Source organism: Lontra canadensis, unplaced genomic scaffold (genome assembly GCF_010015895.1).
Source record: "Lontra canadensis isolate GAN:19392208 unplaced genomic scaffold, GSC_riverotter_1.0 scaffold15, whole genome shotgun sequence".
Lineage (NCBI taxonomy): Eukaryota > Metazoa > Chordata > Mammalia > Carnivora > Mustelidae > Lontra > Lontra canadensis.
This window is the reverse complement of record NW_022631009.1, coordinates 9,235,961-9,249,220: the sequence shown is the minus strand read 5'-3', so window position 1 is coordinate 9,249,220 and position 13,260 is coordinate 9,235,961. Positions and strand designations below refer to the sequence as shown.

At 33.8% G+C, this 13,260-nt stretch overlaps 1 protein-coding gene across 2 annotated transcripts in view; it reads right to left on the bottom strand.

The window, feature by feature from the left end:
- The window catches only part of CSMD3 (CUB and Sushi multiple domains 3), a 1,221,727-nt gene that overhangs the window by 335,213 nt on the left and 873,254 nt on the right, over positions 1-13,260 (bottom strand). For both annotated transcript variants that reach the window (XM_032858445.1, XM_032858446.1), the window contains one exon: positions 3,320-3,489. In XM_032858445.1, coding sequence (XP_032714336.1) covers positions 3,320-3,489 — 170 coding nt within the window. The remainder of the gene's footprint in view (positions 1-3,319; positions 3,490-13,260) is intronic.

Sequence of the window (13,260 nt, the reverse complement as noted above, 5' to 3'; positions counted from 1 at the left end):
ATAATAAACACCTCCTATAAATGTTAATTGAAAGAATTAATTAAATTACATATTTTGAGTGAGGGTTGGAGAAGTTCAGTATTCTTGCCCATTAAAAGGAACAGAACCAAGGAAGGATATATTCATAATTCCCAAAACTGGTGTCTATCAGATAATCTGGAGAGCTTTATAAAAATCCAAAATTCCAGGTACAGACCAACTAAAACAGTTTTCCCCAGATCTACTGAATCAGGAAAATCTGGTAGTGGTACCAGGAATAAACTACCTAGAGGAGTCATATGATCAGCTATATTTGATATAAACATTATTAGTATGGCTGTATGTAAGTAAGGTAATTTATGGAAAGAGGAGGGAAGGAGAAAGAGTGGGCGGATGACTGAGCATCAGCCTGGATGGCGTGCTCTCAGGAGAATGTGTGTGTGTATGTGTGTGTGTGTGTGTGTGTGTGTGTGTGCGTGTGTGTAGGTATAGATTAAGTTGATACACACACATGCTTTTATTATTATTGCTGTTTTAGTCAGAATCCAATACAGTGATATTACAAAGTAAATGCGTCCAGAAGAAAAAAAGCCTTGTCTAGACCTTACACTCATATAGAGTTTATAAGAGAATATCATCCCAAAGAACATAGCCAATCCTACTGTATCAAGAAAAGCAATGCTTTTCTCTGAGTCAAGGGACAAAGGGTTCTATAATGGGCTATTTGTTCTACTTTTCTTTTTACAGATTTTATTTATTTATTTAAGAGGGAGAATGTGAGCGAGAGAACAGAAGCAGAGCAGCAGAGGGAGAGGGAGAAGCAGGCCCCCCACTGATCAGGGAGCCTGATGCAGCTCCATTCCAGGGTCCTGGGATCATGACCAGAGCCCAAGGCAGCTACTTAACTGACGGAGCCACCTAGATGCCCCAGTTTTACTAATTTCTTCTGGTTTCCTGGTCTGAATGGACAAAGAGCTGACTGCACTACGTGTAATGTTGGAAAATGCTGGGATGGGAGTGGGCTGTCATGGACTGGTTTGCAGTGGGGGAAATCATCCTGTATCATGAAAGGACTCTGGGCTCCTTAGTCTTTGAAAATTAATCATCTGTCCTTTGGAGGGAGCATCTGTCTCCTTCGTGCCTAACCGTGCCTGTATCAGTAGGTACTTCTGAACTAGTTGTCCATGGAATTAATGGGAAGGATAAGACAACATTTAATCATTTACATCTTAAACTGATGGAGAGACCATGAAGACCGCAGAGTTGGAGTTTAAAGCCCATCCCCAATAGTCTCTCTACAGTGGCTTGCTGAAGTTATTTTGAAATAATAATTCAGAATAAAACCAAGGCAAGATTATCAGCCAAGATTATCAGCAGGGGCTGTTTCTACTGTAATATTTAGTATAAATAATCTTTTCAACTTGGGGAAACATATCTTTATTCTAGAAAAGTTACAGAAATCTTTGCTGGGGATACAAATTTTCATGAAAGAAAAATCCTTATTTATTTAAAAATCTTTATTTAAAGGGCCTTGAATTGCACTTTTCTGCCTTCTTTTGTTTGTCACCATCACATGCACCCACAATGTCACTTTTTACTGAAGTCTCAACCATCCTCAGGGAACACAGGTAACAAGCGCGTGTTACCTTATTCCAAGGAAGCAGCAGATTAGACAGAAATTATTCTGAGGAGAACATTCAGGTTATTCTTTATGAAGGCATCACCTGTGATCCTAAGTGAATTTTCCAATTAATAGCCATAATTCAGTATGGAGAAGTAATGGATATCTTTCAAGCATCACAGAGAATGATATTTTAAAGAAAGAAATATTTTAGGAAGAATAGTAGTAGGCCTGGGGAAGCACTTCTTAACTGTTAACTTATAACCATATGTTTATTATAGTTGCTTATGAGATACAGGTTAGCGGCTAGCCTTATACATCTGATCTATGTCTTGATGTATTTTTCCTCATCCTTAGCCTGAGGAAACATAAGCACTGCCTCACTTCGAGATTTAGGCATCCCATTAATCTCAATGCTGACTCTAATTCAACAAATAAAGCTTATGTTAACAAGAAAATCCAAACAATGAACTGGAGGTTGAAGAGATTATAAAGTGAGTCTCTGTTGCTTATTGGGGAAAAGAACAAAAAATAAGAATGATCCTAAATTAATAGTAAAATTGTATATATCTAAGGAAATTTCCCGTGTCTATACAAATCTTACAAGCACACAGTTCTGTCTATATTAGAGAACCATCAATTGTCATCAAAATTATATTTTTTTAAGAAAATTTTTTAACATCACTGCTAAATGATCCCCTACCCCTGCCAACCTGAGATGTCACATTTTTTTTTTTTTTTTAAGATTTCTGAAAACAGAATTATGTTGGATTTCTTACCAGGAAGGAAATCTTGACAATTAGGAAAAATTTATGCAATTATTTTTAAAATACTAAAAGTGATTCTTATAGAAGTGTTTATTTTTATTCTACTTCCTCATATAAATTATATTTACTAAAACACTTACTTGGCAAATATTAATCAGCAAGTGTGGGAAATATTGTATCTTTTAAAATTGTATCTTTAAAAAAATAGGACCTTTGCCTATTTCAACTTTTTAGAATAAATTTGTAAATTTTACACTAAATATTTATTATCATTATTAATATTTTTAAAGATTTATTTATTTATTTATTTATTTTAGAAAGAGGGAGCATGAGTGGGAGTAGTCAGATGGAGAGGGAGAAAGAATCCCAAGCAGACTACATGCTGATCATGATGCCAGATGTAGAGCTGGATCACTACCTGACCCCAAAGCAAGAGTCAGATGCTTTACCAACTGTGCCACGCAGGCAGCCCACTAAATGTTTACTATTAAGAAAATATATTTTACTTATATAACTTATAGATAGGAAGTCATTAGTTTTATGCCTTTATAAAATATAATTTTTTTGTAATCATAAATGCAAAAATAATCCATGTATCAACAGAGATAACCAAGTAACTTAAAAGATATCAAAACAAAAATAAACCACCACTCTATTTCTTAAAGAAATAACCATTCCTATGTTAATTATGTTTTATATATATGATTTGGCATTATTGAAACATTAAAATTTATGTATCATAAAATAAAAATATCTGTATTATAAATAAGCATTGGCAACAAAACATTTATCTCAATGAAAATGATAATAGGAAAATGGGAAATAATGTATAATTGAAATCTATGAATGGCAGAATCAACTTATGGTTGATCACACATATATATGCGTATATATGTATTAATATATACTTACTAAAAATTATCAAAATACAAGAGTTTCTGAGTTCACCTACCTTAAGAACGTCTCCTTGTGCTAAATGAAATGTTCTGGCTGAAATATTGATTCCCTTTCCTGCTTGAACCTGAATACTATAAATGCATTCATGGTTGTTTTCATAGTTGAGTGGATAATTTGGAGAAAGCAAAATTCCTTCATTATTTGTTGCAGATGCACCACATTCAGCTGCAGGTAAAACAGAATATTGAAGCACAGTTTAATAGAAAGTATTATCATTTTCAAGTAATATAATGTATGGAAGTGTTAATGCATTTTATTTTAATTAGAACCTAACAGGAAAATAATGTACAAAATGGCTGTGTACTATAGATGACTCATTCCCTCTCAAATAATATATGGGAAGAAGGAACAACTGTCCATGGACAGGACATTTGTATGCAAGTGGAAATATAAAATAGTTTTAGTATTTCACTCCTGCTCCAGGATGAAAAGGTAGCATGAAAAAGGATGAGAACAAAAGATTTTCAGGACATATTTTAAGTTTGTATATTTCTGGTTAATTGATTACCTTTAAATTTACAATTTATTTCTTTTAAAATACATAAAAAAAGATAGATCAATTTTATTTTAGAATGATTCTAATCTGACCTTTTTATTTTTACCTTTTCTTGAACTTGACCCCTTTTCCTCCAATAGTCAGCATTCCCCTGACCCAAGAACTTCAGGAACAAAAAGGGAAATAAATACTATATTGTCTTTCAAAACTGATATAATGGGTATAAGCCATTAACCAATAATTGTAACAAACTGGGACACTTTCAGAAAATGGATCACCTTTCCCATTTCAAAAAATAAAACAGATTAAGTCAGTCTCATAATCAGTAAATTGTACTGCTAACTCTCCTGGATTAACTTTGCAAAATTTGAGGACATGTCTTACTACATAAATTGGGAATTTCTCCTTTTTTAAAAAAATTAATTTTAATTTAATACTTTAAAAAGTATATAGCAATATTACAAAATCAAACAAGTCCTTATAAGTTCCCAAACATATTCCTTATGTCTCAGAAATTCAATGAATTCAGTTTTCTATCAGATCTAATAACTTGTCTCATTTTACCATACCACAGGCCAGGGAGAGTTAATTTTTCAAAGGCTTAACTTATCAAGAATATAAAGCAAGTCATTATGCTCCAGAAAAGATTCTTAAAATAATGATTCATGAGAATAATCATAGGAAGTATATAACGAGGTAAAATATAATGAATTGTTTTAACTTTTAAATACAATGTTTAATGCTTAAACATTTACAAAAATAACGCAAAAGAAGAAAGCCTAATGAGAAAATGAAAATGATCGAAATGAAACAGTCGTATAATGACAATGTAGTGTGAAATAGTAATAAAAACCAATGATGTGCTGTTAACAATCAACCAGTCACATGAACTGCCACACAACTGAGCTCCTCCAAGTTCCTTTTAAAGTAAAAGGAAAGCAAAAAACAAAACAAACAAACAAAAACCCTCAAAAACTCCCAATATCGATTTAAGTTTTCATTTTTATGTAACTTTTAAGCATGTTTGAACATAAAATAAGTTCTTGTACTTATAGCCTTACACAATTATAATACCAAAACATCAGGGAGCCTGATGTGGGGCTCGATCCCAGGACTCTGGGATCATGACCTGAGCCGAAGGCAGAGGCTTAACCCACTGAGCCACCCAAGCATCCTGTTATGCCTTTAAATATACTATGGTACATGATTCCATTCTCCCTTATCTCATCCCTCTCTAAACTTTCATCTGCATGGTAGAGTATGATAACACGTATCCTTCACTTAGTGCAAATGAATAATTTCTATTTTAAATCTGTCTCATTGCCTTCTTACTAGCTTATTAGAATCTAGGTATACTTCTGGGGAATAAGGAAAAATGTAACAGAACACACGGATGATGCAGAATACACATGTATTTTTATCAGTCAGATTATTTATTAGAGAATACACACAGTTTTAACGTTATAGAATCAGGGAGTTCTGAGAATACATCCTTGGTTGCCAGCTCGCAACACCGATACACTGATTAGGAGCCCAGGCTTTAATAAAATGCAGAGATTTAGTTTTCAAAATTAAGGGATTTAGTTTTCAAAATTAAGCTCTATATTCTATCTTATATGGGTTTGGCAAGTTATTTATTTTCTCTAAGCCTCAATATTGTCATTATTGCCATGAAAATAATAACACCCTCCTCAGAAGGAAGATTTGTATGTGTGAGTTGATAACATATGTAGAAAATACACGCAGAATATTTAGCATGGTGCTGGAGTACAATAAGAGCTCAAAAATTAAAGCTATCATTATGAATATTTAAGTGTTAATGCTCATGGTAGTACTATGTGCCACATATAGAAAAAGAGTTTCAGGATACTTACATTGTCCCCAGTGTGACTACCTAAGTGTAGAAAGACATTTATGTATGTAAAAAAGCCAGGAGATTTTTCATTATTTTGGAGAATCACTTATAATACTAAAATAATTTTAGCAGCTTGTATAAACTGAACAAAACAAAACAAAAATGCTCCCCCCAAAAAAAAAGCAATAAATTACATAATTACTCATGAAAATACACTAGTAATTTATTATTAAATTCTCAACATTTAAATAGATGGTGTCTTCTACCATAAATATTATTGGGTCTATATTGTATAATTTAATGGAAATTTGCTTTTATATGAAAAATAACCTGCTTCTGTTATATTTTAGTATTCCAGTTGGTTTAAATGCCTATAAATGTGTTTCTGGTTGGTGAAATAAAATCAGGACTCAAACTAGAATGGAAGAATTAAGGGAGAAAATTTGGATTAAGTTAGTATCTTTTTCATTTAATCATGACCATTGTATTTGCTCAGAGCAAAATGAAAACACACCGTCCCTTGTTGAAAATGTACTGAGCATTTCAAGAGACAAATAAAGCATTTAATCAAGCATGGGACCCATCTTCGCATGGAGCCCTGTGTGACTACATGGCCTTCACACCCATGAAGCCAATTCTGTATTTTTTCCTCACAACAGCTCTGCAAGGTAAAACTTACTTTCCCTAATTTTATAGATGAAGACTCTAAAGTGAGCTTTCTTGCTAAAATCAACCAGTGTATTTCAGAGCTTGGATTAACACTGGCATTTACATCTGCTATTGCCCGTGGGATTAAAATTATAAATATATAATTTCTCTTTCAGATCAAAATACTTCTTTATTATGACAGGAGGCATTATTAATAATTAAATTAATGGATGCAGATTGAGACTATCCTAGATAAACTGGTATGTGAGGGCACTTTTTCTTTATTCTTTAACAGTTGTATACACTAGTCTATTAAAATCTAAGAGGATTATTTTATGTGTACTGGTGTGTGTCCTGGAGGAAGGAAGATTTTCACCCCACTTATAAGTTATTAGAAATAATTATTAATGTTCAGAATGATTGTGTCATTCCAAGGGAAGATCTTGAAATGTAAAAAATGAGCATCAGTTCAGAATGTTCCTCTTATATATACACAGGAAAATGAACAAATCTTTTTTTTTCAGTAAGAGTCTTTTTTTTTTTTTAAGATTTTATTTATTTATTTGACAGAGATCACAAGTAGGCAGAGAGGCAGGCAGAGAGAGAGGGGGAAACAGGCTCCCTGCCGAGCAGAGAGCCCGATGCGGGGCTCGATGCAGGGCTCGATCCCAGGACCCCGAGATTATGACCCGAGCTGAAGGCAGAGGCTTTAAACCACTGAACCACCCAGGTGCCCCTTCAGTAAGAGTCTTAATAAAGTAAAGAATAAAGAGGAATGAGTTAAGGAGGAACTGATTTCACCACAGTACTAAACTCCAGGAGATAGGTGATTAATAAAAAATTATTTTTATATGTAATCTCATCTTCAATTTTATCTTTGAATTTCAAATATACCCCAAGCTGGCTTACAAGTACCCAATGTAGGATGAACTTTTGATCCGTACAAGCTTTCTTCCTATACTCCAGCTACAGCCCTCTTGCTTGACAACTGGAATTAAGTGGGGTCTAATGTTGAAATTAACAACAAACTTTACAGTTTGACCATATGCCCAAGTCCAGCAATGCACCTGTTTCTATCACTATTGTATAATAAGCTGACACAATATTTTCCAAATGCAGTTCTGATCTTCTAGTATGTGCCTCAAATATACTCATGATCAGCAAGTCAAAGTCCACAGTATGTCATGCAAGGCCGTTTATACCATGAATCCAGTCTTCCTTTCTAGCTATTTCCCACCTTTCTTTCCCATGCACCTTGCAATTCAGCTCTCCTGAACTACTGTCCCTTTGCCCTGGTGTCATATTCAGCCTTTTTAAGTGCTGCTATTTTCTCCACATGTAAGCACCAGCTCCAGTTCCAGCGGATGTGACTTCATGACCCAAACAAAGAAGCAAATGACTTGCTATGGAATTATACTGTTATGGTTCCTCCCAACATCATGTGGCTGTGATTATGAAATAAATAAAATAATGTCACACTGAAGAATAAGGGATAATTCTCACAAGTAACAGTCATGGCTATAATGTTCATGAATGTCCAGGAAAAAAAAAAAAGTAACTGCATTTTCATTGTCCAGGGCATGAATATCACAGCAAGTTTTCACAAAACATACTAAAAATGAGAAGAAATATAAGTATCGGTCAACTATGCTTGAACATTCTTAAGGTATGTTAAAATCACCTGAGGGGATAAAAACTAGCAGCAGAACAGCAAGCCCTAAGAGAGAAGAATGATGGTTAGTTGATTCTGGCAAGATAAGTTTATATAAAGAAACATCAGCTACGTGGGAAAGAGCTGTTTGAGTAAAGGAAGTCCTAGAAATCCGAGTCAGTTGAAAAGCTGTCATGATCACCTAGCCATAGTGACATTTATGGCAAGTATGTAGCTGTCACTGAACAAACACAGATCTGTGACTCACTACATCAGGGCAATGCCAGGGTTTTCAGGCAGGTGCTGTAACAAATTGCATATATGATGTAGCATATATAGGAGAAACGTTTATCTTAATAAAAATAAAGCTACAGAGTCATTTTAATATAAACAATATTTTTGCTTAACTGGGTACCTTGGTAGAGAACGCATAGTAGGATATTAAGGTGGCTTAGAGGCAGATAAGAGTATGCTCTGATTTGGAAAAAACACAAACTGATTCAATTAACAAATATTTATTAAATCCTTAGTATGTTACCAGGCATGAGAGGTACAGTGTTGAAACCCTCATAGAATGTACTTTATGACAGAAAAGACAGATGTTTACTATATAGTCATTCAAATAAGCAAATAATATGTGAAAACACATAATGGGGAGCCCTGTCTTGTTCTGAATAAAGTCAAGACTTCTCTTAAGGACTGAAATTAGTAAATTAAAGGCAATAGGATAAGGCAGGTTGGTGGAAAGAATATTTCAAACAGAAAAAAATATTTCTGAAAATATTATGGGGGTGAGGGGTTGTGACATGTTCTGGGAACTGGTATGGGAGAGGTTTTATTTGTGCAAGTTTGAGCTGGAGGGAGGTCCCTCAGGATGAGAGTTTCTTTTGTTGTTTATCTGTTATGATAGGGGAAAAAAATGTTTTTTCTTAGATGTATATGAAAGGGGATGTCACTAGATGTGAACTGCTTGTTGTTCTTGTGGGGGAATAGCTTTGTTTTTAAGCCTTAGAAAGTCAGTTGAAGAAGATGAAGAATAGAGAAGTAGATTGAATGAGACTTGTTCATAAAATATTTGAGATTTGGGGTCAGAAAACTATTGCTTCATAGTTCAACGGTTGCAGTGGTTTCTTGAAATATGGGAAATACACCTTTTTTTTTTTTTTCTACTGTAACATAAGCCCAGCGCCTTGTTTCTTTCATGACTTGGTCTAGAATAAATTTTATGTTCTTGATAACTGATGTCATTAATTTCTAAAGCCAAGTTTGTTAATATGACCTTCCTGCAAAATAATCAATGTTATGATATTAATAGGTGGTAATGTTTCCTCTCTCTAATTTGAACTGGGAGGTTTATCTTTTAATCATAGGAATTCACAACATAAAAATATTATATAATTTAGCAGCATATTAGGGAAATATTTTTGGAAAATAGGCCTTTAACACTTCTTATCAAATATAAATATTTGCTGTGTAATCTCCAACCCAAATATCATATGTTATGACACCTTTATTTTGTGAAAAACAAATCCTAGCCATATAAATATTTTTATTTAAACATAGAGATTAAGAAATCGATGCAAGTTACCCATACGAAACTCTTTGCTGAGCTGAAAATAATATGTTGATAAATGTAGCCTTCCTTGGATTGGAGTAGAAGAGATATGTGTACTGGAATCTGGTGATAAGAGTACTGCTACAGTGAGGAATTCACTAGAGCAGGGATATCCATTGAATTTCAATTTTTTATTACTCACTGAAAAACAGGCCAGCCCATGCATCATTAATCTCCATTACTAGGGTACGAAAACTGGTAGCATCAATGGTGTGTGTATAGCCACGTATTTTCAGATAAACTGGTAAAATGCTTTTCAGTAATTTGGCTGGGAAATTTGACAAATGTCTATGATCAGTGAAGTCTGCAGTTATTTTTAAGAATTTGCATTGCAATTGAATCTCTTCTTTTAGGCTATTTTGATAGCACCACATGTTATTTTAAAATTGTTTTGTGAAAGCAGTTAAAGTAAACTTGACTGGGATTATTCAAAAAACTTCAAAAAATTTTGAACTTGTACACACGGTATGCTAAGTCAAATAAGGTATAACTCTAAGTAGAAATATTATTGTCCATATGCTTAATTATTACCAAAAGAAAAATAATGCTAATGATTGTGTTTATATAGAAAGGGGGGGTTGGCATTCAAACTGTCAAATCCATATTAACCACTTATTTTATGTCATATATGTAAATTTACCTTTTAAGTTTTTAATCAGTTATTGAGCCCATTATGTCCCAACTCTAATTTCTATTTTATTCATCAAATTAAGACAACATTGATTTTAAGAGGCATCATTATTTTGTGTCTCTAAGAAAGCAAAACATTGCTGATAACTTAAGATAGCCATTGATTGTGACATACATACATACCAATTTCAGAAATGTTAATTTTTTTGAAAGGGGCATCTAAGAAATTGTGAAATGTGATAAAATGTGTTAATAAGATTGAATACGTTCAGGAACTCTTCTCTTAATATGCCTTTATTCAGGAACTCTTCTCTTAATATGCCTTTATGACTTAACAGTATAAATAACACATTAGTCCCATAGAACATTTTTGTTAAATTTTTTTTCCTCAAATAGTTACTTAAATGTAGTTTAGATTCTCATAAAGTGATTGAAATTAGAGGGAAGAGAAGTATATTACTGTTCTTATGCCACTGCTAAAAATATGAGAATCCATTAGTATTACTTGTATGAAGTCTGGGTTTCCTTTCCTTCATTGTTCTTAGACAACAGTGTCACTTTACTGGATTTTAGTTTTTCCAGTTTCTCCAAATACAATGCATTTATGTGTCCAAGTACAAACTATTGATTGTTAAAGTTATTTATAAATCAAGAGTTCCTAAAAACAGATTTCCACTAGAAGAAATTAAGTTGGAATTTGTTATTTTTCTTCTTAAAATTTCATTTTAATGCATTTTCTGTATTCTTGGCAATCATCATTGCCATGCAGTTATTATTTTATGAATTAAAGTCATAATTAAAAAGCATAAGTTTAAGTTTTTTTTTTTAAGATTTTTATTTGAGAAAGACCACGTGCATGAGTGGGGGGCAGGTGGAGCAGAGGGAGAAGATGAAGCAGACTCCCCACTGAGCAGGGTGCCCCACACAGGGCTCTGTCCCAAAACCCTGGGATCGTGACCTGAGCCAAAGGCAGATGCTTAATCGACTGAGCCGCCCAGGTGGCTCAAAACTTATTTTTACTAAATATACAATTTTCTGCCAAAAAGTGTGCAGGATTTCCTATAACCTGAGATTGTCCTTTCATGCTTCCTTTACTTCTGTAAGCAGTATTCAAGGTCACTCTGCTCAGTTTATGTGCTCATTAAAGATAACACTAACAATTATACCTATGGATATACGAGGTACTACATTAGGTCTTGGGGATAAGGTTCTTCTCATGGGATTTGTGGTCAGAAGAGAGACAGACATGAAAACAGGCACAACACTAATGTATAATCTGTAGCATAACACAAGTTTGCAATGATCTGGAATGGCAAAAATTAGGCAATAAATAACATTTTAAAGTAGTGGTAAGAGAATATGTCAAGGTAGACTTCATGGAATAGGTTATCCTTGATCTGAGTTAAAAAAAAAAAAATCCCAAAAGTAATAAAAATGGTGAAAAAAGATCCCAGGCAGAGAGAACTGCTTGAATGAACGCACAAGTGGGTCAATCAGATTGCTATACTTAGGAGAACCAGTAGTTCATGTGCCTTTCTAGGAAACAGACTTTATCATGTAGGCACGAGAGATCCATTGGAGAATTGTAAGAAAAGAAAAAGGTGATGAGATTTGATAAACCCATTAGGGAATGGATTACAGCCCTGGGTTCCTAGAGGCAGAAAAACCTAGAGAATGTAATTATAGAATGTCAAACAAGAGATGGTAAGTGTTTGAACTAAGGTGATGGAGGAAGAAACTGAAAGTAAAGGTTCTAGAACTTGGAAACCAGTGGGGAGTGGGGAATAAAAGAAAGGGAAAGGTAGGGAAGATAGGAGGAAGAGTGGCTTTGATTATGTTGATGAACTAATTTTTGTACATGATGAATTTTCTATTCCTGTGGGATATCATGAGGAAAAGTCCATTAAGCAGCTAGACATGCTTGTAGTCATGGGACTGCTAGTGTAAGCCACACACAAAAAAAGGCTGCATCCTGGGATCTGAATGAATTCAGAGGAAAAGCAAACTAACACCAGAATCCATGGAACTTCAGAACTCAGAGGCAAAAGGACGTTCAAGGAAGGTGCTTTCCTGAAAGAGTAGGGAGATTTTAGATTCAAGGAGATTGTCAGCAGTGTTAAATGTCAGAGGGAGTTCAATTAAGATGAATACTAAGGGTTCACTGCTTTGGTAATTAAGAGGCAGGAAGAAAGGGAGTAAGATAAAGCCTTTAATGATACTGGTGGTAAAGACAAGTAGAGAGACACGAGGACAGCTAGGGGTGACACAGGCTTGAAGGAAGAGTTCTTTTATTATTGTTGTTATTTTGGCATGGGTTAGTTGCGAATTTTAAGAGATTTGAAGATGTTTATATTATAATAGTACTGAGATAGAGGTTCAGAGGGATTTTCAGAAGCCATCCCAATTCTGAAGACCTATTAGTCTAGTATCCTAAGACTAGATTAATAAAGAAATCAACTTGGGAAAATCTGTGTGATTTTTATTGTGATAGGTGAAGAAGCAGATTTAAATTCCATGTACACTATGATTATGGAACAACGTATACATAAGAAAAAATGCTATTAAAGAATATAGCAATAAATTCTTCAGTAGTTTTCAGATAAATGACTTAATATTTTAAAATGCACTGAAAAACTGTGATCATTGTGCTTAGAATAGATTATTTTCATTATTTTTTGAAGACTTCATGATGGGCTCAGATTGTTATTGGTTTATAATGATTAAATTTTAAGCATATATTTTATTCTTTGACTACTTCATTTAATTCAACTGATAATAATAGATCTAAAAACTATTGGTATAGTATTAAAAATGTTTGTATAAAAATGCTCCTACCCCACTTAATGATACAAGAGAAAATAATCTTTTAGGTAATAATGATGTTTTTACCTTTCCTGGTGAGTTATTTCAGTGAAGCGGAACAAATTGTAGTAACAAAATATTCTGAGAGTAAGACAACAATTACTAATATTTCTGATATCCCAAGATTCTAATATACTTTTGTAGACCCTGTGAAAGCCCAATTAATAGTGTTAACTCAA